Here is a 23,478-nt window from a genome sequence, read left to right as displayed (position 1 = left end):
GGTGTGTTTTTTGTTTTTTTGGCAGCCAGATAAACATCTAATAATTTGATGATTCATCCAATAATTTTTCTGATCCTCCAGAACGCTGGCATGTAGAACTAAGTTGCTTTTACGTTCGCCTCACCTGCCAGGCTCATCATCATCCTAATTCACCTGCAATGATTCAAAAGTATAAAAGGTGACCTTTAAAATCCCCCAGGAATGGAACATGTCCAGGCTTACAGAAAAATGAAAGGGTAGAATGTCTAAACATTTTCTTCATGCCTTTTTGGGACAAAAGAAAAGAAGAAAAAAGTAGCCTATACATCCACGCATATCCCAGCAGACACACTATGTTGTAATAACATTGGTTCTTGGTTTGATATGAGCTGCAATATTGGAGAACCAAAACCCAACTTTGATACAACTTCAAAAGCTAATGTCAGTTAAATGTAAAGTTTTTAACATCAATCTAACGTTAACTAACAGATTTATCCAAAGTCTGGCCAACGTTGACTGCTGATAGTCGATTTAGAAAGGATTTAACCTCAACCCAGCTTTCATTTTCGCATCATAATCCAATTGGTTATCCAACCTTGGGGTACAACATGTTTTAATGATATACAACAATGGTCAACATATTCTCATTATCAGTGCGTATGAAATCGTACGAAAAGTTATGCACACTATTTCGTACGTTTTGGATGTTTTTCCTCAAAAAACCACATCAGTGTGCATGCGCTGGCAGACAGAAAAAAAAAGCAGATCCGCGGACGGACGTAAAACTGGGAAAAACAGTGCAATCATCACTTATTCATGTCTCTAACTACATTGCTTGCTGTTTTATATCTTAGGGTTAGGGTCAGGGTTAGGGCTAATTGTAATTTTATATTCTATATTCGTGAATGGTGCGTCAGATGCGCATACGACGAAAAAAAACGTCCAAAACGTACGAAATTATGGTGCATAACTTTTCGTACGATTTCATACGCACTCATAATGAGAATAGGTTGCAATGGTTTCGTCCTGTTAAAAGGGAGTTTTTCCTCACCACTGTCGCTACAAGCATGCTTAGTGTGAGGGATTGCATTGATGCAATCAACTAGTTTTCCTTAGATAGAAAACTTGGAATCAATTTGACTGATGATCTGGTGAACTGCAAATGCCTTGAGATGACATGTGTTCTGAACTGGATCTATAGAAATAAACTGAATTGAATTAAATCGAATAAACATCAAGTGCCTGTTGGACAGAGACTGACTTATTTTTCCGACTCATATAAAGAAAGTTGTGGACATATTGAACTGAATCCCCCAGATTCTGATACCTAAGTTAGTAAGTTTAAGTCGTTCTTTGCGTTGGTGCGCTGAGAGTAGCCTACAATCCTTGCGCTCAGGGAGTCTCTACATCCGGGGTGGGATACGAGGGGAGGGAAATAGAGGGGGGTGGACGAGAGAATCGCAACGCAGAGAGTCAGAATCACTACAGGCTTCTACTCTGAGAGCTCGATAGCAGCCGCAGGACTGCCTCTCCACCCGATCATCTGGTCCTGGGAGCAAGACGAGCGGGAGTTTGGCGCACAGAGACATGACAGATATAGAAGCGAGTTCGTGAGTCGGAAACGCAGGTGGATCGCTGTTTTATTCCCTCTGAAGATGACTAAAGACTTGTGGCGCCTGCGACAGCTCGACTGGGCTGTGATTTTGCTGGTCCTGAGCGCCACTCTGCAACAATCTAACTCTGCTGTAAGTGCGCCTTCTTGCACATATTTATTCTTCTTATTATTATTACTATGATTCCATTTGGGGCCAAATGGAAGGTGATTGCTGCACGCATGATGAGACCTACCGCACTAGCCGGCGCCGAGAAGCAACTCTTAAGATAAAAGTTTATAAATAAAGATACTGCTTAATAACAAGTACAAAAATACAAACGATGCTTATATATCAGTAATAACGATGCAATTACACTGTTTGCACACCTTTCTGTGCTTTCATTGCTTTTAATAATCCCGTGAGCACCTTCTTGCTTTGTAGCTTTCATGGCAGCCCCGGACGGGGATATGAGTCCGGCTGCATGCGCTCTGCGAACAGGAGGGAAGAGAACCTGCAGCAACATGCCACATAAAGAAGCTTTCTAACACTCTTCCCTACCTTTGCGCCTTGCATTTCATTTGGCGCTGCTTTAAAATGCTGGTTGAAACATAAAGCAATGCATGTGAAAATGCTAGATATGCCTGCTCTGTCAGTGATGGCATTGTCCGCAAAAGCATGTTGTGCGTAAGAGTTACCCTACAGCACGCTAATAAAGCTATAGGGACTATAAAAAGGTGCATGATTAAACGGCGAATGTTTAGGTTTTGTTCAGGAAGCTCCAGAAAGGTTTAAAGGATGGAAGCTGATGGGAGGGGACACTGAAAAGTGGGCTTCTAATTAAATTAAGAAGTGACCTATGTAATAATGAAAGAATTCCCTCTAATGCCATAAGGCAAGCCCTAATTATGTCTTGATAAGATGCTCAGTATCCAATATTCATTAGCCCTCTTGAGGGTTTGCAACAAGATAAACCTAATTTGTGAACATATCTGAGCACAAAAAAACTGTTTATAATAATGTCATTGGCTGATAGGATTTATTAACAACCAATTTAAGGTCTGATTTCAGAGACAAACCTACTTTTTTTGTTATGTTGTTATATGAAGTAGCAAAAACATGCATAAACATACATAATTAGGTTGTCAATGTAGTTAAAAATCAATGCATTTAACTACTTAAAACAAAGTCTCTTCTTACATGATTCATATTAATGTTAAAAAGAAAAGCAATTTGCAAGGTGAGCCTCTCCCTCCCCCTGGTACCCCCTTAGAGGTGCTTTTGTTATAAACATAAAAAATGTTTGTGTTTACACTAAGTTTACCTCCATTTCACTATACGTTTCCACTCAGATAGCACTCAACTCGCTGCTATCTCTTGAAACCCAGCAAACAAACTGACTGCACATGCCTCATATAGTCTAATATCTACATGCTGAATATTCATATGGAATTAATTATGCAGAACCTCTGCTGAAGGATGACCCCGCCCCTCAAAACAGCCCCGTCCAAACAGGCTCTCTCTCATTTATGCTTTAAACCCAGTCAGGAGACTTTTCCTTGCATGTTTTTCTTGCAAACATTGAGCCACCATTGCATCTAATGGAATATAGATGGAAGAGTTTTGCAGCCTCATCAATCTCTACATTCTGTTGTTTGATGTAATCTCCTTAAAACAGAGTGGAAATGATTTGATTTCATAGTTATGTATTTCTTTCTGTGGTCTATTTACAAGCACATAGCAGTGTGTGTGAAATATAATTTGGGCTGAGATAGAAAGGTTGGAAATCATTAAATTTACTTAATTTTTCTATTTCTTCTATTTTTCTCAGCCCTTTCTCTTTGAATTCAGGTCCTAATATGGTACACCTGGACCAGAGGAGGGCAGTTTGGCTTACAGATTTCAGTGCATTCAACAGACAGACCTTAAATTAAAAGTTAGAAGAACATCCTCTTGATTAGTGAAGTACAGGATAAAATCTGCTTTTAAGTTCGTAGGCCTAATTTTCTATTAAAGTAGGTTGTATTTATTGTAAAATACTTCCTTTCATTGCTTTGTGTTGGTGGAACAACACTTCTTGGCAACGACATGCATCAAAAAGCATCTATGATCAAATATTTTGTTGCCAATTGACTCTTGAAATTCCCCCCACCCTGCTTACATCTGCAGAAAGGCCTAAAAACAGTTGCTTGAGGGCAAAAAAAAAAAGCCTAATGTTTGCGTGTTTAGTCCAATTAGAAGATGCATCATGGTGGTAGTAGATTTTGTTATAAAAATGGGTTGAATGTAACGGTTAAATTGGGGATTCACAAGATTCTGGATTGTGACGAAGTCCAGGGAAGCAAGAAAGCGGTCTGAGCTGAAAGGGAAGGTGCATCGCTAAACATGGGAACAGATGCTTTCTCAGCATCTTTATCAGGGAGTGTATTTTCCATAAAGTAAAAATATAAACAGCCCTTAAAATTAGTATAAGAAGAGAAAAAAAAATCACCTATATTAACAACAGTTGAAATATTTAAGGACCTTTAATATGGTGTCTTTCCCTGTGGTCTCACTGTCTCCCTCTTGTGGTTGCTGAGTGCAAAAGAGCTGTTCCTTTATTAATGCTTGCAAAATAAAAAATCAAGTAATTTGTCTTTTACTTTTTTAGTATATCTTTAAAAAACACACTCAGAAAATGTCTTAGTTTTCAAAAGAAGAACTTATTTTTATTTGCTAACTTTTTTTGCACGTTTATTTTGCTCAAATAATAGAAATTGACGTTTCTCTCCTGATTTCAAAACAATCTCATGAAACAAATGCATTATAACACACACACAGGATTTCTTTTTTCATTTCCAAGCATTAAAAATTGTGACAAACGGAGAGGATCACACATCATTCGTGCTCTGAGAATCAAACCCTGTTTCGATACGGATCTCCACTCCCACAGGTGAACGAGTTCAGCTGTAATGTATACCTCAAGGTTTTTCCTTTGAACCCATCATGGCCTGCAAAACACAAACGACACCCTTAGTTTGAAGCTCATTCTCCTGTGCATGCCAACAAGAGAATGATAGCTTGACGGTGCTCGTGCTCATGCATACCCCGTCATGGGTTCCATCACCTTTATTCATGACCTGCAACCCAGGTGGAATTTAAGTAGAGAAAGGGGGAGGATGATGGTTTGTATGTGTGAGGGGAAGGGAGCTAAGTCATAACATCCACAGAGATATATCTGTGACATGTCGAGATAACACCATAGAGCACGCCTTCAAGCCTAACCGCTCCAAGCTGTTCTTTTTTATTTTGTCTCTGGTTTGCTTGTTTGTTTGTTTCTTCGATTTATGTTTTTATCTCCTACTAACATTTTTTTCTCTTTGATTTCTTGCTGTTTAGTCAGATTCTTAAAGTTTATAATATGGAAAGAGATTGTTACTCATTCTTGATGGATCTGGGATTATTTTTGTAACCAAATGACAACCTTAGCATTGCAGAAAGGTGCAGCAATCACCTTCCAAAGTTGGAAGACTGATGTGATAATGTTTGCTAGTTGTTTAGCCAATGCTGTGATCAGGTCTGGTAATATTGGGGTTTGCAACAGGTCAATCAGGATGGATTTACATAAAGAAAAAGACACTGACAATAGAAACCTGCAAGCCGACTTAAGTAATTTAACTGAATCTTAACAGCAAATACAGATGATCTTAACAGGTAATAAAAACTAATGTAACTGAGCAGTTACAGTTCTATAGTTTAGTATTTATGTGCAGATTTCACATCTTGCTTCATAAAGTGGATGTTAGCTATGTACCTAACTTTGTTTCCTATTTGTTATTTTAAACTGCATTGCGCTTTATTCGAAATGGACTTTACATAATTCGAGGCTCTTATTGGCTAAATGAGAGGAAGGCATGATGCACCAGATTTGGCCGTTGAGCCACCATTTGATGATCGCTGCTTTAGAAGGTTTAAACTCACAGTGTGCTGTGAATGAGCTGTAAATGCCATCAGTATTAGCAGAGGGACAAAGGAGAGCTAAAACTAACACCAAATGTTTAGTCAGCTAAATATCTCCACGCTTTCTAAACCCTTTTGCCTTTGTCTCTACATTTAGCCCACTTCTTATTTCTTTTATTTCTGATCTTAATTTCTATTTTCTTGTTTTCTGATAAGAAATAATGCCATTTAATGCTGCTCCTCTCCAAGTCTCTGTCAGCTCTTACTGACCTAGACGTTATCTCTCCTAATCACTTCTAGGAGGATGGTGATTCTAAAACTTGTTCTTCAAAACCTTTTTAGTTGAACATGGTCGCTTATTTTTAAATTCAGACTTTTCCCAATAAATCAATCTTTAATTTTTTTTTCTTTTTTTACCTGAACAAGCATAGTAGTTGTCACCAGAGGTGTCAAAAGTATTTATGCTTTTTACTCAATTAGAATGATAAATCCTATGTTTAAAAACACTTTTGTAGAATTTAGAGTATGGACTTAAGCTTTTTGCTCAAGTAAAAGTGTAAAAGTACGAGTTTTAAAACGGCTTAAAGTTTTAAAGTAAAAGTAATGCAGGAAAAAAATTTTAAGGATAGAAGCTTTAAACATTATACTGCTTGACCCAAATAAAGGAACATTTTTCTACAATTCTGGATGATAAATTCCTTATACCTAATTTTCTTAGCTTTATATTGTAACTGCAACAGTGTCAAATTGAACTTGCACCATCTTGAAAGACGATTTATTTTGGTACGTGGTGAACAACAAGTTGGTGCATTACCGAGTCCAACCACAAAGAAATGAACCAATTTTTAAATTATTTTTTTTAAATACCAACAGGCCATAATGAAAACGCTTTAATGTAATGAAACTAACAAGCCAATTTTTTAAATGTAGGTGGTAGAAAGTAGAGATAATTGCAGAATCATTTAAGCATTAAAAGTAAAAAGTTGTCTAAAAATATTTACTCCAATAAAGCATAGATAGCAAAAATTTCTACCTAACCAAGGTAAAAAAAAAAGTATTTGTACTTTTTTACTTGACTGCTCTGGTTGTCACTGATTGTTCTACCCCAGACATGTGGAAAGAGTAATTAACTTTAGCAGACCTGCAATTGCAGAACTTAAAGCATATTTAGCAACATACTCTGGATGTTGGTCTTCTTTACAGCTAATAATCTGTGCTCTAAATGTTTAAGGTGGGAGAACAGTAGACCCTAAAGGGCTGTTTTTGGTCTCTCATCCATTCAGACGCATTGCTGAGGTGAGGCATTATTCTGCAGACATTTAGTCATAATATGTTTGCTCCATTGCATAAATTCAATAGAGTCGATGCTTGTCATTGGTTGAATCAGTTTTTCTGTATCTTTTTGAAGTCACTCTAACCTAAAAGCTATTGTACCTGGTTCAGGGTTTTTGTTACGCCAACCACCAGAAAATACCAGCTATTCATTCATATGTTCTGCACCTGGGCTTTAGATAGCTCTTTTATGACGCGATAGTATCTTCTTCTTGGTGGGAACTAAAAATGTAAGGGATGGAAAAGTATGAAATAACATAATGTGTCTGTAATCAGAACATATTGTAAGTGACTTGTCTCCAGCTCAATCCCTAAAGTTTTCTAATTAAATAACTTAAAAAGTTATGCACTCACCCGACTTTTCTCTTGCTGGATGAAATCTAATAGCTCACCCCTCCCCCACCTGTTGTTGCACACTGCTGGTCAGCTGTTAGATAAATGGCTACTATGTTCACCACCACAGGTAAGCCAAGGTAGATTTGTTTTCAATATACAGCGTCAGCAATATATTCGTTAAGCAGCTTCTGTATGAAAATTGATAATTGTCCAAACTACTTGGCTCACTGATATCAGATGGTTAGTCTCCCTGTATTACTACAATACCATTTAAAGAGCAGATCCACATCAGTTAGGCCAATTGAAATCTGTTCCTGAATGTAATGGATGTCTGTTTTAAATTCAAAATAACAATGCATACATAGGTGTTTTCACTCCTGCAGCTTTAGGTGGAAAATTTTGATTGCCCTAAACTTGGTCCCAATTCGTCTTCAAACTTGGAAACAAAGTCCAGGGGACTGTTTTTTTTTTTTTTTTTTTTTTTTACTTTTTTTGGAATTCGTCCCATTTGGGTAATGCGTACCAAAGTAGTGCAACCTAAAGAAGTGATCTCAGGTGGCTCCAGGCGGATTCTCGTTTGCACTAGTTGATGTCTGAAAACAACTGTGCTTTGGGGCAGTAACACAATTCTATTTTAGAGGTAGAAATTACCTTGTCTGTCAGCAGTATCTGCTCCAGATGAGGCTCTCCCGGTTCATGTTAAGGAATATTAATCTGTGCCTTCTCCTGAATGGGGCAGATATTTCCATTCAGCGTCTCCACTGCATCAGCATATATTTTTAAGCTACAGCCTCACTTCAATATTAAACACTATCATTTGCAAATAGTTGTACGTGCAAAGCATATAAAAAAGGTGAGAGCTCCTAATAACTGGTGTACCTGAGTCTTCATCATGAAAGTATTATCCATTTATCTGTTTATTTCACAGCGGCATCACTTCCAGATTTTAACCAGTTGTCAAGGTGACATGACGTTCTCCAAGTACTGTGACGTTTGGTCCCAAGTCACAAAAAAACTGGTTTGAAAGAGACAGAAATAATAGAAAAATGTATCAGTCTAAAATTCTGAGCCACTCTATAGTGCGCACTAAACATGTCTAAAGCACCTTAAGATTGTTAATCCTGCAAAAATTAGTTTTGGGTTTTATTTTTGTGTATTATAGTTCTAATGTTGCTGTTCTGCTTTTAGAAAAAATATGAACATCATTGAATGATGTTAAACAATCTAACAATAATTTAAACTATCAGAATTTCATAGCTGCCAATTCTCTAGCCTTCAACAATATAGTTTATGTGAATTTAAACTTAGACTTTTAAAGACCTTTCAAATTTGAGACCCAATGTACAAGAATTAACAAAACAAATTATTATAAGAAAACACAGTTCATAGCCTAATTAGTGTATATATTTATTGTTTTAAGAAAACTGGCTGAAAATATGCTCATTATATATATAACATACAAATAGTCTTCTGCAACTCTGATTTTACACATATAGATTGATATTGTGCAACTATTCATGAAAACTCATCAACTCACCTTATTTGCAACACATTGCTGGTACCGGGTTGGACCCCCCTTTGCCTTCAGAACTGCCTCAATCCGTTGTGGCATAGATTAAACAAGGTACTTGAAAAAATCTCAGAGCGTTTGGTCCATATTGAGATGATAGTATCATGCAGATCACGACCACATCCCAAAGGTCATCTATTGGATTTAGACCTTGTGACTATGAAGGCCATTTGAGTACAGTAAACTAATTGTCATGTTCAAGAAACCAGTCTGAGACCATTGGCGATTTATGACATGCCGCGTTATCGTGCTCGAAATAGCCATCAGAAGGTGGGTTAACCATGCTTATAAAGGGATTGACATTGTCAGCAACAATACTCAGGTAGGCTGTGGCATTGACACTAAGGGGCCCAAAGTGTGTCAAGTTATATGCCCCACACCATTACACTACCACCACAGGCCTGACTGTTGATACAAGGCTGGATGGATCCATGCTTTCATGTTATTGACCCCAATTTATGACCTACAATTGAAATATTGCAGCGGAAACTGAGATTCATCAGACTACGGAACATTTTTCAATCTTCTAATGCCCAATTTAGGTGAGCCTGTTTGGATCGTGACACCTGGTGTAGTATTCTACTGTGTTTCGAAATGTTGTGCGTTTAGAGATGCCCTTTTGCATTACCTCGGGTGTAATGAATGGTTGTTCAAGTTACTGTTGCCTTTCTGTCACCTGACCTTTCTGCTCTGGCTGTAACAAGACATTTGCGCCCACAGTACCATTCACTAGATATTTTCTCTTTCTCTGACCATCTCTGTAAAGCCTAGAGATGGTTGTGAGTGAAAATCCCAGTAGATCAGAAGTTTTTGGAAATACTCAGGCCAGCCCATTCGGCACCAACATCAAATTCACTTATATCACGTTTCCTTTCCATGTTGATGATCGGTTTGAAATGCAGCAGATTGTCTTGACCATGTCTAGATCTTTAAATGCATTGTGTTGCTGCCATGTCATTGGTTGATTAGAAATTTGCATTAGAGGGCAGTTGGACAGGTGTAAAATCATTTGAAATGGAACTTTAGCTATAAAACGGTCAATGCAATTATTTTAAATATAACTGTTCTCCTAAGCAGAACATTTGAAAGAATATTTTTCAATTAGAACAATAAAAACCTGATACCTGTGACCCATCTACCAAAATAATGGCACCAATCAGCTATTTTGGAACCAACATTAGCAAGGTAGCGAATGTTAGCATGTCTGTGCTCGTGGCTGAATAAACTGTTCTCAGCTTGACTGATTCTGCAGTCATAAGGGCACCTGTATCTTTCTCTATATCTGTCAAATCTTGTTCTTCTCATCCAACACTTACTCCAGGTCTCCTCTTTGATCACTTCATACTTCCCTCATATATTTTCAGCAGCAGACATGCTTGCAGAAAAAATGCAAAGGGAACATGGCGTACATTTCGTTTTTACTCTTGCTCATGTTTTTTTAGTTGAGCACTTCACTGAGTTGCTAACAAACAAACATGTTTATGGATGAATTTGCAGTTTGGATTAACATTCGGTATTAGGTACCTGGAATTGAACCCACAGCCTTAGGAATTGCAAGAGCTCTAAACATTGAAGCCAAAGTCAAAGAAAATTTGTTTAGAGATGTGCATCTGCAAAGTTTTCAGGCTTGAAAACAATCAACGCTGTAGAGACAAATTAGACTTAAGTTTTACCTTGAATTCTGAAATATGAGCACTGTTTTTCACCTCGGCCTGGTAATCCTTTTTGCATTCTGTTATTTGAGTTGACTTGAATGTAATTATCTCTGGCAAGTTTATTTTTAGTGTTTTATGCAGATACATCCAGGCTCCCAGCGGTTTAACGCTTGCCCTAGCTTGGATTAGGTCTCTGATTTGCGATCCCTCTGAGTCCATGTGTGTTTGTGTGCGGCTCTGATCCACGGGCTAGCTGACAAATCCACCTACACAGACCCAGTCACAAGACATGCTGTTCTCCTTAGCTCCACTCTGCTTTGTTCTGACGTCTTGTGTTTCCGTGTTCTTTTCATTTTTTTTTTCAATAAAATGGACTTTGGTTTTACAAAGCACTGCTGCAGGTCATGCTGAAATGAGATATATGAAAGAAAAGCCAATAAAGCTTCAGGGGGAGACACAGAAAACGTACGTTATGTAAAGTATTTGGAGGAAACAGAAAAGCAGTGTTGGAGTATGTTGCACGAAAGTATGTTAGATTTGTCTTGTAAACAGGAAAAGTTGTTGTTTGCATATTTTCCCCTGAAAGGAATATGGGTTTTAATCTGCCTGTCTGCTATCAGTGGTTTGTCTTGATGTACAGATGTCTAGTCTTCCCTTCTCCTGATTTACCCTGAGCCATATATACTAAGTCTTTCATAACTCCCTTTGTAGCAGGATTAAGCTATTACCAAAGATTTAATAGCCGATCAACACGGCGGCTGGTTGCTCCCTTGCATCACTCGGCACCTCTTTATTACCATTTGTTATGTATCAGAAATTGCCCCATATCCTTGGGTGATGTACTGTAGCTTCATCTTTTTATGTTGCCTAGCTTGTTAGGAATGGCTATAAAACACAGTCTCTTTTTCCATCAATCTTTTTGTGGTTTTTCATCTCTCTTAAGATTCTATTTTTCTTTTAGTTATCTTACCTCTTGTAAAAGTAGTGACACTTATAAGCTTGCTTTTAAAGAGTTTTTGCAGACCATCTGTCTGCAAAACAGGAAACCAATAAATTAGTTTCCCATAAAATCTGAATGCTATATAAAACGTATTAGAAGATTATTTGTTATACAGAAACATTACACTATTACTACCTATTAAAAATGTCTCTGTTTTAAACCACCTGAAACAAATAAATAGGTCAGTAACAGGGCTCTGCAGCACTTGGCGGCATGCTCAAAAGATAATTCAGTCTTTTCATTTAGGTTTGTGGGAACAGCGGTATATCCAAAAGCTGCAGGACACCAGTTCTTGAGATCTTGAGTTCAACACCCATGGGTCCTATGCCATTAGGGGGAAGATTATCAGCTTGAGAGTTTTTTTTATCCAACAGTGACTGACGGGGTAAACCAAAACAGTTCATTGCCAAAGAAGCTGGATTTATACAGCGGGCTGCATCCAAGAAAACTAACGGAAAGTTAAGTGTAAAGAAAAACTGTAGTAGTGGAGTAGGAATTACGACAGCCGTAAGAGGACTATGAGGCAAAAGTAATTTCACTTGGAGGAATTCAACCAGTCATGGACAACATCTTTTATCATAGCTTGAAAAGCCAAGTCTCGTAAGCCCAAAAAACTACTTAAAGTATAAAAGTATAAAGTAACATTAAAAAAAAAGAGCCAGATGCCACTATATGAATTGAAATCTAAATTTTTCGACTATTTCCAAAAATTGTTTGAGATAGGGCCAAGGATGAGGGAGGTCTTGTTGCCCTCACCTGTGTCTGACCTTTCAGACATTTCAAAATCTTTTTCTGATTCTGACATTGTAGCATGGCATAGACAATTCACGTTTGCAGTTTGAAGAACATCTACTTGCTTCTAATGATTTCCTTTAGCTAACCAATGAGTGTTTGCGTTATATGACTCATCCAATTACACTAGTTTTCACTAGATGTGGATGGCGACAATGATCTGCATTGGATGGCGCACATGACGTGAAATAAATATTTATAAACATTAAACCGAAGCCAAGAGTAACAAGTAATATTTGTTTTAAAAATGTAAGGAATAGAAAGTACAGATGCTTGTGTGAAAATGTAATGAGTAGAACTCAGAAGTAGTAAGAAAAATAAGTAATGGAGTAGAGTATAGAGACCTAAAAGGTGTACTTAAGTACAATAACAAAGTATTTGTACTTTGTTACCTGACACCTCTGTAATTAGCAGTCTGAAAAAACTGAGCTAATTTGTCTTTGTCCTATTGTGTTTTTTCTGATCTTTTTTTTAAGCATACCAGTGATGATCAAATTAATCATCATTTAATTTACCCCCTTAGTCTTAGTATAGTCTAGTGGTGTGCTGATCGATCGTTCACCGATCATAATCTGATGATCGGATGATGAATCGGAGTATATCAAAAAGTGTGATTTTTGTCCCACCAACTGGAGTAAGAATTTCAGCACACCCTCGCACACACCTTCATTGAAATGAGTTGTTTTATGATTCTGGCAGATCACAGAGCCAGTTGTAGCTTTTATACCTAAATCAAAAAATTAACAGGCAGCTGTGTGATCCGGCAGTGATCGGTATCGGCTGTGATCGGCCCTCAAGTCGATCGGGATAAGCTTCAAAATCCTGATCAGAGAATCCCTAGCTTCCAAACAAAGATTATTATTGTAAGCCTGCTCTGTTAGTGCGCAGATATGGTAGGTTGACTTTTTGGAAAATATATAGGAGTCTTGTTTTTCAAAAGACCCATCACTAAGACTATCTAAAAGTAATACAAATAACATCTTTACTAAAACGCCAAGACTGAATGAAGTTCAATAATAAGTGACTCATCTTTTCTGGTGAAAGTCTTTGATTTATCTTCATGACAGTCGTGGGCTCCTCCAGCCAGTCTTTAGCCTTTAAAAACATTTCCATCACACCAATCTGTACTCTCACAGCAACATCAACTGATTCAGGGATTAGGTTTTAAAAATCTGGATTTTAGTTTTCTTTATTTGACTCTATGAAAAAGGGGACTAGAGTAATTTGAGTACTTTGATATAAATAATAAACAGCTAGATCAATCTATCATCCCACCTAAGGGATGGAATCTTCCACCTCCCTTCACCTCTAATCCTCCCAAATGCTGTGTCTCACATGAACCCAGATACCGATGACACACTGCGATAACTAAATGATGGGTGCCCAACTGGCTGTTTATCAGTGTGCAGAGGTGCAGAAAGCTGTTTTGACTACTTTCCTTTCACTGCATAAAGACTAAAGCAGGGTTGTGTGGAATGCTATCTCTTTTTCTGCTGCTGCTGTTTTTTTCTCCTCCCTCTTAGCGCTCTGAGTCCCACACTCCTCTCGTGTGAACACCTGTTTCTGTCATCACACTGCTGAGAAAGTCTCAGGGTTTCCCTTAAAAGTCTCATAGATCGTGTATTTGCTTCTTTTGTATGTTTCAGATATCTATAGTCTCACTATTGTGGGAAAAACAAGTGTTTTAATTCTAATCAAATAAATGCAAAAAGAAAGATGATATTCTGCTGTTTCTTTTTAGATAGACCTATCTTGATTTGATTTAATATAACATCTTACCCCTTGGGGCCATACATGAGTTTTAAATGGATTGGTGAGGCATGCCAAATAATTTCATAAAGCTAGAAAATCAAAAATGATCATATATGGGGGAGGTCATGGTCCAATGGTTAGACCAGTGCTCCTGTGCTCTGAGAAGGTTGCAAGTATCTAATTCGATCCCCACAGCCTGCAATCTGGGTCCATGAGTAAGACCCTTAACCCCACACTGCTCCCGAGGTGCTGCACAATGGCAGCACACTGCTCCCCAAGGAGATGGAAATATAGAGGTAAATTTCTCCAATGTGAGGTCATTAAAGTTCAATTATAGTTATTATTATTATTTTATTTGGCTTTGAGCTTTTATTAACCCAATAATGATCTTGCTTATTACATTTAGAGTTATATATTAAGAGCTTTTTTTTTTTTAGGGAAAGTTAAGCTAGATAATTCAGATGCACACTCATTTACCAACTTTCAAAGATGTGTTTTTTGTGTTAACTTTCTTTGGGTTTAGCGCAATAACTGTAAAAAATCATTTGAATCGGCATGTGTAGGTTATAAATTTCAAGTATACTAAAGCTCATTCACCATTTCCCTCATTTAAAGTTATTTTCTTTATCTTTTAACTTTCCTCTTACAGCTGATATTGTCGATGCATATTTTTGTATCACTTGTAATTTATATATTTCCCTTCTTTTACATTTCTACATCCAAATGTTTTAAAACGTCCCTTCAAATTTCTGCAGGTCCTGATTGAGGTTAAATGTTTGATGTAAGTCAATATTGTTACGTTCAGGGAGAAAGGCCTGCTGCATCAGGACCCTCAGGGTGCCAGAGATGTAAACATGCAAGTTTTTATTTCTCTGCTGGTCATCACTTAATCTCTGAGTGTGCCAACTGGCATGCAGCTAAGCCTTTAGCATGCCGTGCGTAGGATAACATTCTGCATGTTGCTGTAGGGGAGAGTTTGCATTTTTCACATTGCTGAGTGACAGGATAACAGGAGTACATCCAACCGATCTGTGGCTTCATTTTGCTTTGATTATGGTAGTCATTTTTCCACATATGCTGGTACTTTATGCTGGTGCCTTCACTTCTGCTCCAGAGCTCGTGGTGTTATGTTTTAAGTTAGTTATCAGTTTACTGTATGTATTGTTATGTATCAGCTATGGTAAGTTTACTGTAATTTATAAAGCAGAGAAACTTATATATAAATAGAAATATGCCTTATGTTAAATGGAAGCTCCCAAAGGTTTGCAGAAAATCCTTTCTAATTCTACAGTCCTGTTGTTATCGGTATCACCAACACATTGTGGTTTGTAGACATGATCCTTTGTCCCTGTGTGAGTCTGCAGGATTGTGTTTCTGCATGTTTTTGTCAACATTGAATTCATGGCATTCTGCCTCCTCTTCTCTGGACAGACCTTTGGACAAAATAAATAAAAAAGATATGAGACATCAGATTAGAGAGCAGTCGAAGACAGCAATGCAGCCAAAAGGCGTTTGAAATGGAGATAAAAAAAATGCAAAACAACCATGAGACAGACTCAGTTATTTTTAATCATAGAATATAAGACTCATCACATAACCGTTAATATTGAATTTAAAGGCTAAAATAGGTTTTAAGATACAAATGAATTCATAGATTCAGCATATTTCTGGTTTGAAGTCAAGTATACAATGGAAAACCTGGAAAGGAATCTCACCTTTTCCTTTCAACATATTTTTTTTCTCCAGAGTCAGATTTTGCAGTTTTTTTAATCCAAAAATACAATTGTTCACTTTAAGAATTTTAGATATTTTCACAAGGGTTAGTGAAAGATAATGAATGCAGAGGTGATGATGGATGGATGGATGGATGGATGGATGGATGGATGGATGGATGGATGGATGGATGGATGGATGGATGGATGGATGGATGGATGGATGGATGGATGGATGGATGGATGGATGGATGGGCAAGAAAACTAAGGCCAATTGGGTAAAAGAAATTTTTTTTTTGTAATTTCTGTTTAAATAAATAAATAAATATTTAAATATATATGTATAAAAATTCAGTTTATTTATATAGTGTCAATTCTGAACGTATGTAATCTCAAGGCAATTTACAGAGACAATTAAACCAGATCATACAGTCAGAGTGGTTAAAAGTTATTTAATACAAACCAGCTGATTGCATTGACTCATTGATTCTGCAATCCCTCACACCAAGCATGTTTGTAGCGATAGTGGAGAGGAAAACTCCCTTTTAACAGTAAGAAACCTCCAGCAGAACCCCATCTGCTGAGGCCGACTGTGGTTCAAGGAGACGGAAGCAGACACACAGAAAGAAGCAGATATACAAAAGGTCAACCAGCTTCACAGTCCAGAAAATACACAGCGAGGCAGACAAGCTCCGAGCCAGCTACCATGTCAAAGGATGAAAGAGAGCACATACAGTTAGTCACAGTAAGAGAAACAGGACTACACTGAAAAAGGCCAAGCTCCAACATCTATAAACAAAGGTGTTGATGGCAGCAGCACAGCTGATATTTCTAGCCAGGAGAAAATGCAGAGAGAGCATTGTGTTAAAGATTGAACTAACAAATACTGTAGAGTGAGAGAATAGAGATAGAATGAAGCAGAATGATGAAAAGAGGTCCCTATGTCCTCCAGCAGACAAGTTTTTAGCAGCAAAAATATAGAGATAGCTCTGAATAATCTGAGCCATTTTGACTATAAGCTTTATCAATATAGAAATGTATAAATACATGTCAGAGAAGCCTGAATTGGTGAATGAGAAGATTTAAGAACTCGTTGGATCTTGTAAAACTTTGTAAGGTTGACAACAGAAGGCGAAAGTTTAGAAAATTTAAAAAAATATCTAGCATCATGTTGCCTTGAATTTTTATGTTGTCACAACTCTCTTAAGTAAAATAGAGAACAACTTTTAAAAAGCATCATGAAGCAAAGCCTAATTTTTGCTTAGGGAATCCCTTAAAGCTGTTTTCTAAATACATCTTTTAATCTTTTCTTTCCTTAATTTCATACACAGAGGTCAGTCATGCAGCTATAAAAAGCCCCTGGCTTCTAGAAGTTCGACTCGTGTCTTTTCTCATTAGCAGCAGGTTCATCGAGGCTATGTAAGAAACCTGCAGTGACGTGCCTGCTTAAGATCCCATCAGACACCTTTGTCTGTGGAACAAGAAATAGCTTGTTGGTGTTGGAGAGAGATCCAAAACCAAATCAAGCTGAATGCCACAGACAGCATGTTATGCCCAATTTCCATAGTCACTTTTTTTAAACAATGGAAAAATATTTAGCTTTCCAAACGTCATATTAGTTTGTATCGTCATAGTTACTAAAAAGATTTGTATAGATCAACTCTTGTCATTGATCTCAGAAAGAAAATATGTATTCTCTTCAAGCATTAAATAAAATATTTTACTAGTTTGAAGATGATGACATTTCTACTTAAATTTGAACCTGTAACCTTATTCAATATGTCCACAGTATTTGTAATAAATCATTTTTTACTGTTGCTGTTCCAGCTGAGTTCAAATTATCTATACCTATGTCAGATAACAAAGTAGATTGTTTGATTATTTCTGATATGACATGAGACGGTTCTCTGGAAACCTAAAAAACAACGCAAAAAGAAAGAAATTAAATTGTAAAAGGAAAAATGCTCTACATTTTCATCTGCATTTTCTTAATGTCAACAATTATTTGCACCATTTTCAATAACATACAATAATCTATATTGGTATTAAATTACTCAAATATTGCTGTTGTGCTTGATTATTTGTTATAGTAGTATAAAATATCATATGAAAACATACAATATTTTAAAGAATTACCTTTAGCAAATGAGCTCCTGAGCTAAAATTGACTTTGATGCTGTCGGCAAACAGCATCAAAGCTTAATGTGGCTCTTATGACCCTCCGACGTGCTTCTGAAGAACTTTAGTAAGATATGCTAGATTTAAATCGTCTTTTAAAATTTAAAGATATTGCAAAATTATAGCTTAAATATTTTTTTATTTGCATTTTAATGCAATAATTGTATCGTAATTTCAAATAAAATTCCACCAATAGTGATAGAAAATGTGTTTTTCTTTTTTGCTTTTTTCATTACCTGTTCCAACCTTTGTGGAACAATTTGTTATTAAGAATGAATTTAGTGCTACATTTTTTTTTCTTTTTAACTTTACGTGAATTATTTCATTTAGACAATTTAACAAGAGCAGATAAAAATAAGCTAGTTTCTTTAATGTGGCTTTTCTGTGGCTCTAAACAGATTTTATTGACCAGTTTTACAGGCAAAATTTTTTAAAGGTTGCTGACAATTGTCTTGATCTGATAGATAATCCTCCAGAGATTCTCCATTGGACTCCAGATGATGCTTTGACTCTCTCCATCCATTCCGATCATTAAAATATTAGTATTTAACTTTAACTTTTGTAACTGGACAGATTGGCTGTTTGTTTAGGAAATGATGATATAAATCCATAATAAAATATAAATGAAACATCAGATAATTCATCTTTGAAGGCCTTCTATGCCACCACCCTAATCATCAGCTGCCTCCATCAGATTAATGTTGCGCCTTTTTCGGTGCAGCACGTTAACAAAGATATCAATTTTGAAATGCTTTCCTAGATCTACAACTTTTTTCATTAAATATTGTAAGGGAATCAGTTAAACTTGTAGGATAGATATTAAAAGATGATGGTTTAGGAAGACTGATCTTTTCAAACAGTGCTAAACAAAGAAACTGGAAGATTAAAACTGGACAAAAAGTTGCAGAAATGTCTAATTAAGCTAAATGGATTACAATAAAAATAGTGAGGATTCAAAAAGTAATTCCATCCATCATCTGACACGTTTGTCCCGAGGGGTGCTGCTGCCTATCTGCAGCAGTCAATGGGCAAGAGGCGGGGTACACCCTGGACAGGTCGCCAATCCATCGCAGGGCAACACAGAGAAACACAGGACAAACAACCATTCACACATACACTCACACCTAAGGAGAATTAGAGAAGCCAATTAACCTAACAGTCATGTTTTTGGACTGTGGAAAGGAAGCCGGAGTACCCGGAAAGAACCCATGCATGCTCAGGGAGAACATGCAAACTCCATGCAGAAAGACCCTGGGCTGGGAATTAAACCCAGAACCTTCTTGCTGCAAGGCAGCAGTGCTACCCACTGCACCACTGTGCAGCCCTCAAAAAGTAATTAAATACACTAAATACTTTAAATACCTTAAATGAGAGCAAAGGTATTGCACAGTGCAGCATAGTGCTGGTACATATAGGGACACCTACTATCCCATCAGTGGGAGAGAAAATCTCTGTATCAGTCACACATCTGTCATGTTTTTCCCTCCTTTCTGTATCTCTTAGATAGGGAGATTCTGCCATGTTTTGTCTACAACAGAGGCTCCTGCCTGAATATTAAGGTTAGACAGCAACTAATCCAAACACTGAGACACCTTCAGCGTACAGGTTTACATGCTAGAACTGTTTATTCTACAGTATGTCATTTTTCTACCCTGCATTTTCTTTTTAATATTTGTGCTCAGGGATAGTTTTAAAAATATCTGGATTAATTTTCATTTTATATTACAATAGGGAGGGGATCAAGTTCTCTGAACAATGTTCTTGATTGACCTCCCTTATCTGTCACCACTTAATGTCTCTCACCATTCGTCTTCCACTTTCTGCCTGTCTCTCCTGCCTGCTTTGTCTCAGTCTTTCCCCACCTAAGGCCACACATTTCAGGTATTCCGCAGCCACTCCCATCTATTTCTTGTTGCCCGGGGCGACCTAACAGTCTGCCAAATGGTGATGTACTGTATGTCGAGCAATGAAAGGGAGGCAGGTCATGTTTGAACCTGCGCTTCAGGAGGGCTGTGCTGTTTAGGGCAGGGCTTGGGTGGGACATTATGTCCTTCAAACTTGTAGAAATTTTCTAGATGGAAACCTGAAAGACTTTATGTAGACTTGAGAGTTGAGAGTAGGGATCAAATAATATACTAAAATTTTTTTTTATTTTTTATAATTTTTTAATATTCAAACAGTCATAATATGAAAAATGGTGAAAAATGTGATGGAAAAAGAAAGAAGTCTTATACATGTAATGTAATTTCTTCAATATAAACCTGGTGCGTCTTTTCATCATATACCAACATATTTATATACTATTTATATACTAAAAAGGAGTTAAAATGTCTTAAGTATATTTACCCCTAATTTGAATAGGTATATAAGAAGTAAAATAAGATCTGCACAGCAAAAACAATCAAGTACAAATTTCTTAAATCAACTGTATTTACCCTTTATTTGAGTAGGTAAATAAGATGATTTACCTATGGAATAAGTATTTTTACTCTTAAAATAAGATAATTAGATAATGTGCGCTGTAAACAAGACACTGCAATAGTTTTTTCTTATTTTAAATGTAAAATTATCATGTTCCATTGGCAAAATGTCTCACAAACTTAGTTGAAGAAAAAATTACTTATTTAGATTTCAGATTTTTGCAGTGTGCTAATGCCAAGTAAAAGACTCCCGTTGTTATTTTATTATTTTAAATTGAAATTGTCTGGTCCTATTGGTGAAGTGTCTCACTTACCTGCTCAATTCGAGAAAAAAAGTACTTAAGAAAAAAAATGAATTCCTAGGATCTAAATTTTGCTGTCATGTGGTTGATTTTAAACATTTAATATAAGAAATATATTATCTTCCCAGAGCTGAAGGATTTCCTGATAACAAGAAACACTAGGCCAGGTAGGGTGGTGCACTTTGGAGTTTTTTCACAAAAAGTTATATAGTTCTGTTGCATGTGGTGGGAAACAAAAGTCTGTGTGGGACTGACTAATTTAGATGAACTGATAACATTGTATGAAATTAAATGAAAAAGAGGAGTTTTCAGGTTATGATATTTTTTGTCTTTTTACTTTAGATTTTATTGATATTTTCAGATTGTTATTTTTTTAATGAAATTTTTAATGAAACCTTGTAATACTTATACAAAAAATGGCTTATATTTCCTCATATATTATTGTCATTATTATACCCTGTAATCGTTTCAGACTTCATCCTTCTTTTATGGCCTCTCTGCTCTTCCAAAATGTAGCACAAGCTAAATGTTCATTTAAATGCGAAGATTTTCATCTTTTGCTTTACTAGATCCCAACATGCCCACTAATTGGACGTTTAATGTTTAATTTGCTCATGCAGTTTATTAGGACTATTAGTTTATGGAAAACCCAGATTTGTTAAATGAAGGAAAGAAAGAGACAAGCCTGTAATATCATTTTCCAATCCCTCCATGTAAAAACATTTGCCATCATCAGAACAACAATAGTTGGGATTTGGAATGGGACGTTTTCTTTCATCCTTGGAGCCTTTTTCAGTCAAATAACTCATAAGTCCAACTTCAAAATTATAAAAAGCCTTTCCTTTTAAATTTGTTAGAAAGCCAGGAAAACTAGTATTAAAAGTCTGACAGAATACAAGAATTTCTTATATTACATAAAAAAAAATGGTTCCACTTCACACACCATTCATAGTTCTGCCTGAATTTATTCCCTCTTCCCTCTACTTCCGTATCCTCAGATTTGTTAATGCAGGCTTATTTTATGCTTGAAAGGAAAATGGAAGAAAACGCAATAAGAGGTGAAAGAGTCCAGCAGAGGGTGAGGCATGTTTTCACAGATGTACCCAGGCAGAGTGGGGAGAAGGACCGTGTTTGTTTTTGTATTACTGATCTCCGCAGGTAGCTTTAAATGTCTCAGACCTGTGGCGACTGCTCTTTGTGTTACAATTCGTCTAGTTTGAAGCTTGCTTTACACTTGTGATTTATTAATATTATTAATGTCAGTCATGGTTTATCCAAGCTCTAATGTCAGTCAAGAAAAAGAATATTGCAGTTTGTCCATCAGAGGGCAGTGAGAAGCTGTTCTATTTTGCCTTTTAAAACATCTCATCATTATGTTAGAGTAACCCTTCATTTTCAAACACACTCATCCACAAATGATGTACAAAATCCACTTCCAATATTTCAATATAATCAATAGAACTGCAAATGTTTTGTCCTTGTGATGCCTTCTTCAGTTGATATGGAGAATATGTAAACTGCTCATTACCAGTCATGTGATAGAGAGGTCCAATAGTCATTTTTCAAAATAGGAAAGACAAGAGAACATGCCATACAAGTTGTGCACATTTTTGTACTCCTACTAAGTCTGCCTTTAAGGTGCCTTTACCTTCAGCCAGAAAAAATTAACATTTAGTCAGAATTGTGAAGAACAAAGGATGTTTGAATGACTTGGCCTTGTTTAGACTTGCTCCCAAACAAAGAGAGCAGGATGGTAAGGTAGGATAAATGATCTCATTATTGGTAAAATGCTGTCACTATGTCGCTATAGGAAGCAGTAGAGACACCAACTTGCCAATCTGTTGTTTAGGTGCGATCTAGATATATGTAAAGATGCCATAAATGAAGTTTATTTACCCTTAATTTGAGTAGGAAGATAAGATTATCTCCCAATTAAATTTTTACTCTTAAAATAACATTATTAGATAATATACACTTGAAATAAGACAATGCAATTATTTTATTTTTAATAGTAAATATAAATTGTCTTGTTCCACTTGAAAAGTGCCCCACTTACCCCCTCAATTCAAGAAAAAATGCACTTATTTTAAGAATGCTAGGTTAATAAGACTTACATTTTTTTGCAGTTTGCAAAGGACTCTGAAATCTACTTGGACTTTAACAGAAACTAGGGGCTTTAGTCAGCTGTGACTGTTAGTAAGCATTTTGGGAACAAGTGTCCCTGGTTGCTTTGGCATGAAATAACAAAGAAAGTTATGAGGAAATGTTCTTTATGCTAGTTGTTATGTATGGTAAAGGCTCTGTAATGCTTTGGGACAGTTTTTTTTTTCCAAACGTCCTTGAGTCCTTCTAAAGTGAAAATCAGCGATCAGTGGGCCTTTTAGCCAGACAGTGTGGAAAAACACATGCTAAAGTGGGGAGCAGTGGGGAGGACGCACTACAGTATATGTGCCCTTCTTTTCTTTCCTCCCTTGCCATTCAAAAAATCTGTGCACGGTGATGCAACCACATTATGATCAAAAGCAAATGGGGAAGAAAACAACGGTGGGTCAACACACTCGTCAAATTTCTTTATCAGACTGAAAGCCTATAGAGAACTCGTTATGAACACACAGCATGAGAGAGATAAATCAAGACATTATTAGCAGATGAAACCATTTATCAGCTCTAGAACTTAAAAAAAATCAGGTTTTATGTCTGAGGCTTTATCTGTTTTTTTTCTTCTATAAATTATGCCAGCATTACCTTTTTCCTCATCTATAAGGTTTCAGGTATTAGACTACGCCATTGGGTTCAAAATATGATAATCTTATGACTGTGTAAAATGAAAACTCTTCAAAGAAATGTTCATAGAATTATTAGGTTCTCACTGCCTCTTATGGCACATAATTCTTATATTAGATAAACCATGTTACTATT

The 23,478-nt window shown here is 36.6% G+C and overlaps 1 protein-coding gene across 4 annotated transcripts in view; it reads left to right on the top strand.

The window, feature by feature from the left end:
- Nucleotides 1-1,418: 1,418 nt before the first annotated feature.
- col4a5 (collagen, type IV, alpha 5 (Alport syndrome)) overlaps nucleotides 1,419-23,478 on the top strand; it is a 91,608-nt gene continuing 69,548 nt past the window's right edge. For 3 of the 4 annotated variants that reach the window (XM_038305238.1, XM_038305235.1, XM_038305236.1), the window contains exon 1: nucleotides 1,443-1,724. In XM_038305238.1, coding sequence (XP_038161166.1) covers nucleotides 1,635-1,724 — 90 coding nt within the window. In that variant the 5' untranslated portion in view covers nucleotides 1,443-1,634. Of the gene's footprint in view, nucleotides 1,725-23,478 lie in introns of all 4 variants that reach the window. The other variant, XM_038305237.1, reaches the window with a different exon arrangement.

This window comes from Cyprinodon tularosa, unplaced genomic scaffold (genome assembly GCF_016077235.1).
Source record: "Cyprinodon tularosa strain WSP-4 unplaced genomic scaffold, ASM1607723v1 ctg553, whole genome shotgun sequence".
Taxonomy (NCBI): domain Eukaryota; kingdom Metazoa; phylum Chordata; class Actinopteri; order Cyprinodontiformes; family Cyprinodontidae; genus Cyprinodon; species Cyprinodon tularosa.
This window is presented reverse-complemented; position numbering and strand designations above follow the sequence as displayed.